The sequence below is a fragment of the Eublepharis macularius genome, chromosome 4, assembly GCF_028583425.1.
Source record: "Eublepharis macularius isolate TG4126 chromosome 4, MPM_Emac_v1.0, whole genome shotgun sequence".
NCBI lineage: Eukaryota > Metazoa > Chordata > Lepidosauria > Squamata > Eublepharidae > Eublepharis > Eublepharis macularius.
Window position 1 is genome coordinate 163,918,805 of NC_072793.1, and position 6,000 is coordinate 163,924,804.

Here is a 6,000-nt window from a genome sequence, read left to right on the forward strand (position 1 = left end):
TCAAAAGAGAGACTTCTGTTTATAGGTCTCAGAATCAAGGCGTTGAAGCCGCTCAGCGTTAGGATATAAATCCTGACATTGGGCAGTTAAAAAGCCTTAACGAGACAAGGAGAATTATTCTGTTAAACCAGATTCCTGCAACCCAAATCTTATTCCTTTGTCTATTGGAAGTTGATTGTATTGACTTAATTTGTTCGCTGCTTTTAAAACATTTTGCATTTCTATATTCTGTTGTAGGACCTTCTCTTTCTTCTTTGTACACAAGATGTTGTTATACTTCAACGGTTGTTAAGGGAACAGGGGAGCAGAGGTGGTTTGCCACTGCCTTCCTCAGCATAGCAGCCCCCGTCTTCCTTGGTGGTCCCCCCTGACCCTGCTTAGTAGCCATGCTGTGAAGAGACCAGGCTAATTAGGGCTATTCAGACTGCTTAGCTATTCACTACAGCAAGGCATTTAGGAAGAAATGGCTGTCACAGGGATGGAGAAAGTGGTGGCTGGAGGACTGGGGGCAAGGAGAGCTGCTGTAGCATAGTGGTTAAGTGGCTGGGGTACAAATCAGCAATCCCAGTACTGCCGTGAATTCATCAAGTAGTCGTGGGTAAGCCACTCCTCTCAGTGCCAGATAATAACACCATTGACTTTGTTTACTGCTCTGAGTGGGGCACTAATCTGTCTAGAAGAGCAGTATATAAGCACCATAATAATAATATAATAATAACATTCATATATTGCCCTTCAGGACAACTTAACACCCACTCAGAGCAGTTTACAAAGAGTGTTATTATTATCCTCATGACAATCACCCTGTGAGGTGGATGGGGCTGAGAGAGCTCCTAGAAGAAGCTGTGACTGACCCAAGGTCACCCAGCTTGCTTCAAGCGGAGGAGCCGGGAATCAAACCCAGTTCTCCAGGTTAGAGTCCCGTGCTCTTAACAACTACACCAAACTGGCACTGTTAGTAAGCAGGATCCTCCCAGAGAACTTCCTGCTACGATGCCAGGCAGACAACTTTGGGAAACTGGGTTTTATTATTTTTTCTTCATTTATACCCAGACTTTCTCCCCAAAAGGGAACCCCAAGTGGCTTACATCATTCTTTTCCTCCATTTTATCCCTCCAACAACCCTGTGAGATAGGTCAGGCTGAAAGTGTGACACTGCTGCAAGGTCACCTAGCAAGCCTCCGTGGCAGACCAGGGATACGAATCTGGTTCTCACAGATCCTGGTCTGACATTCTACCACTGTAGTGTGCTGGCTCTGAATGAGAATGGGGCCAGGTTCTTTCAGACTGTTATGCGTGGCCTGGTGGGCAGTAAGATTTTCTGTGAATGTGTATATTTTGTAAAGGTATTTGTAAGGTGGCTGTGGAAGCAGCTAAACTGGAATATCATATCCTGAAAGGTATGCATTGAGCATTAAACGGTAGGCAGAGGAGTTGAAATGGGTGGTGGTGGATCCTACCACTACATTGGGCAAAGCTTATGTATTTATTAAAATATTTACACCTGACCCTTCCTTTTGGTTCAAGTCTGAACCCTTCCTCCAGTCTAAGGAGCCTACCTCCAAATTAAATGACTCTCCTAGTTGAGAAAGAGCCCCTTGTTGGAAGAAGACAAATTGGAGGATGGATGGCTCGGGCAAATTGTAAATCTAGGACAGAAGTATTTCCTGTGCTTTTCTCTTGTTCACAGGCAGCAGAAAAATATAACTGATGGAATCCAGGTCACAACAACTTTGCAGAGGAATAGAAACAGCTATTCTGCAGAAGCCCCAGGACATGGCAACGAGGAAGGAATGGCTGAGGTCTCCCTCTCTTTGTCACAGGAGCCTTTCAGCTGATGCTGGATGTCAAAGAAAGGTAGATGGTAAACTCCACTCCCTGTTCCCACATGTTCTCATACATGAGAACATAAAATTTCCCAGCAGGATTTGTTGATAATGAATACCTCCTTCTCCTTCCAGGCCCCTGTGTCCTTTGAGGAGGTGGCTGTGTACTTCACGGAGGAAGAGTGGGCTTTACTGGACCCTGGCCAAAGAGCTCTTTACAGGGAAGTCATGACTGAGAACTTTGAGAATGTGGCCTCTTTGGGTAAGCAGGTGCTTGGCTAGTGGGTGGATCCTCCTGAGTGATTTTGTCAGTGTCCTGAGAATTCTCTTGTTGATACCCCTATCTGTTCCTTACCTCTGTTCCCCAAATTTCATTTTTAAAAAGATATCTGGAGAATGAATTATTGTTTACATTGCTGACCATCCTAGTTTAACATATACCCAGAGAAATACTTAGTCATTCTGTGTTGCTTTTCCTCCAAAAAGGGTCTTGGACCTCCAAACCTGATCTCATCTCTTGGCTGGAGGAAGTGGGTGAAATGTTTGTCCAGGACTTTGAAGAAGAGAAGAGCTCCATAGGTACTTCCTTAATTGTTTGGAGGGAGCTTGAGTGTCCTAGATTTGTGGTTATATTTTGTTCAGCCCGGAATATATGGATCACTCTGCCTCTGTGGCTTTATGTAATCCCTTCATGTTTGGGTATATAATCTGAAATGGACTCTGGTTCTGGCTAGGATTGAGAGTTCAATTTTATTTAAGTCATGACTGAAATATTTCTCCTTTTTTAGCTTCCCTTTCTTGTCATATCAAGGAGTTTTTCTGTTCCAAAGAAGACATGATGGTGACAGAGATCAAGCTGGAGAGATTTCCACAGGAAGGCCTTGCCTCAGAAGATGCACCAGAGTATGTCCTCCGAAGATCTCGAGAGAAGATTTGCTTACCAACAGAGCTAACTGAGAGTGAGTTTTCTTTTATGTTCTTGTTAGAGAAACAGACCATGTATAACCTGCAAGGAATTCTTCATTGTAGGAGGTGGTGTAATGTTGAAAGAGGCATAATGCAAGCTGTGGGGAAACTTCATTACCAATGTTAGGATAAGTCCTTGTTAGGCAACAGAGCGGAGCAGCATGGTGCAGGGGCTAAGGTGGCAGACTGGACAGGCGCAGGTTCAAGTCCCAAATCTGCCATGAAGCTCATTAGATGATAGGCCAGACATTTTCCTCAGCCTTTCAGGGTAGTTGTGAAGATAAAATGAAGAATAATCATAAAATACTTATGTTATACCATGGGGCTCCTTGCTAGTGTAAAAAAGAGGAGGGTTTTGTATCCTGATAGGATGTTAAATATCAAAGTACATCTGAAGCTCTCTGAATTCCAGAGCTTTCACACTACATTAGGTTGACTGGAGGGGTTTGAGACAATATTGAAGGCTTTCTCTGCTGTTAAGCTAGGCTGCTGTATTGATGGGTGTGTGAATGAGAAAGGATGAGTGAATGAATCTTTGTTACTAGAGGAATGGTCTTCAGTATCTGCAGACGCAGTTCTCATCTTTAACACTTAGGTGGATGTACAAGACTCACTGAGCTACTGTCAGAGGAAATAGGGGCCATGTGACAGAAAGGGAAGGGACAGCTTCTGCTTTGAAGCTTGTCCTACATGGAAAGCAGTTCTTCCTAGTAAAAATTGGTGATCGTTTGTGTTAAATTAGAGGACCAGCCTCCGGTCCCAGGTTCAAAGAAGTGTCACTTGTGAAGGAGTTGTATTTATTATAACATACCAGATGCACACCTAGAATGCAAGGGGAAAAGACACAATCAAATCAGCAGAGGAAAGCTTTACGCTGCATTGTGTCCAGCCCATGGAGGATCCAAGCAATGGGATAATGGACTCTATAGTGTTGCCTGTAGAATACAAAGGGTCAATACCTCAGTCAGGCATATATGGGCTAGTTTACTACTCTCAGAACAGTCCTGCCTACTGCCAATTAAGGTGGCCAGGGAGGACAGTTTTCTCAGAGAAAGTGTTATCTAGAACTTTCTTGCCAATGCTGAGCCTTATCTCGACAAGCTTTCTAGAGTTTTTATGCAAACTATTGCCTGAATGCCTAAGCAGTTTCACAAAGCCAAATGGGGCCTAGGTTACAAAGAATCCTAAAAAGGACCCTCTATGTCAGGGATTCATGTCTGTCCCTCTTCCCAGATACCATATAGTTAGAGGTTGTAGAGGTTTCTCAAGGTTTATCAGAGTAAGAATTGTTCACTTATGACTGTTCCTGCTATGAGATGAGGGGATTTATTGGGTTTCTCTTTGTATTCCTGCAGGAGATGAGGTGGAATCAAATGCAACAAATGTGGGAAAAGACAAGGATATGGAAGTTGAAGAAGCAGCTGCAAATCGAGGCAGACTGAAGAAGGAAGGAAACCAGAAGCAGCAGAATACATTCATTGCTTTTCCAAGGATGAATAAGTGTCCTCCTGGTGAGCAAAAGTCTGACTGCAACACTAGTCTTAAGAGACAGCAAAGAGTTCACAACATAGAGAAAACTTTTAAATGCTCAGAGTGTGGGAAAAGCTTCTGTCGCCCTTCAACCCTTACTTTACATCAAAGAATTCACACAGGAGAGAAACCATATAAATGTTTACAGTGTGGAAAGAGTTTCAGTCAAACCTCAGGTCTTTCTTCTCATGAAATGGTTCACACTGGGGAGAAACCATATAAGTGTTTGGAGTGTGGAAAGAGCTACCGTCATAGCAGTAATCTTATTCTTCACCAAAGGATTCACACTGGAGAGAAACCATATAAATGCTCTGAGTGTGGAAAGAGCTTCCACCAGAGCTCAGGTCTTGCCTCTCATCAGAGAACCCACACCATGGAGAAACCATACCAATGCTCAGAGTGTGGAAAAAGTTTCCGTCATAGCAGTAACCTTACTTTTCACCAGAGGATTCACACTGGTGAGAAACCATATAAATGTTTGGAGTGCGGGAAGAGCTTTGGAGAGAGCAGAAAGCTAGCTATACATAAAAGGATTCACACAGGGGAGAAACCATATAACTGCTTGCAGTGTGGAAAGAACTTCAGTCAGAAGATCCATCTTACTTCACATCAAACAATTCATGTAGGGGAGAAACCGTATAAATGCTTGCAGTGTGGAAAGAGCTTCAGAGATAGCTCATATCTTGCTGTACACCAAAGGATTCATACTGGGGAGAAACCATATAAGTGTTTGGAGTGTGGAAAGAGCTTCCAACAGAGCTCAGGCCTTACTGCACATCAAAGGATTCACACAGGGGAGAAACCATATAAATGTTTACAGTGTGGAAAGAGCTTCCACCAGAGCTCAGGCCTTACTACACACCAAAAGATTCATACAGGAGAGAAACCATATAAATGTTTACAGTGTGGAAAGAGTTTCAGTCACACTTCAGGCCTTACTTCTCATGAAAGGGTGCACACTGGAGAGAAACCATATAAATGTTTGGAATGTGGAAAAAGATTCCGTCATAGCAGTAACCTCACTCTTCACCAAAGGATTCACACTGGAGAGAAACCATACAAATGCTTAGAGTGTGGAAAAAGCTTCCATCAAAACTCAGGCCTTACTTCTCATGAAAAGATTCACACTGGAGAGAAACCATATCAGTGCACAGTGTGTGGAAAGAGCTTCAGCTGGAGATCAAACTTTTCTGCACATCAAAAGGTTCACGCAAGGGAGAAACCATGTAAATGAAGCTGTTCTGAATCACAGCAGAGTCATATCTGCTACAGTCTCTGATACTCCTAATATATAGCTATATAGATCTTCCTATCAGATATTCATGTTATAAAAGCTATATCGATCTTTTGATTTGTAAGAGAGGCTTGTTCTTGATCAGGGCGTTTTCAGTCCTGGCCCCAACCTGGTGGAACTCTCTGTCGGAGGATACTCGGGCCCGCCAAGACCTTGTGTCCTTTTGGTGGGCCTGTAAGACAGAGATGTTCCATCAGGCATATGGTTGAGGCCAGTATTCAGATCCACCGATTAGCCTCCCTGCCTGTCTCCTACTAGTGGGGGGCAATATGGGTCATTTGCCCTGTGTAGGAATGGTGACTAATTGCGCACCAACTCACGTCTCGGCCCCCTCTCTTCTCCTTATGGATTGCAGGGAAGGGTGAAGAGAATCCAGTCCTGGGA

The 6,000-nt window shown here is 43.6% G+C and overlaps 1 protein-coding gene across 1 annotated transcript in view; it reads left to right on the top strand.

The window, feature by feature from the left end:
• The window catches only part of LOC129329185 (zinc finger protein 850-like), a 37,030-nt gene extending 31,398 nt beyond the window's left edge, over positions 1–5,632 (top strand). The window contains exon 7 of the mRNA XM_054978636.1: positions 4,385–5,632. Within this exon, the coding sequence (XP_054834611.1) occupies positions 4,385–5,556 (1,172 nt within the window). The 3' untranslated portion in view covers positions 5,557–5,632. The remainder of the gene's footprint in view (positions 1–4,384) is intronic.
• Positions 5,633–6,000: the final 368 nt, after the last annotated feature.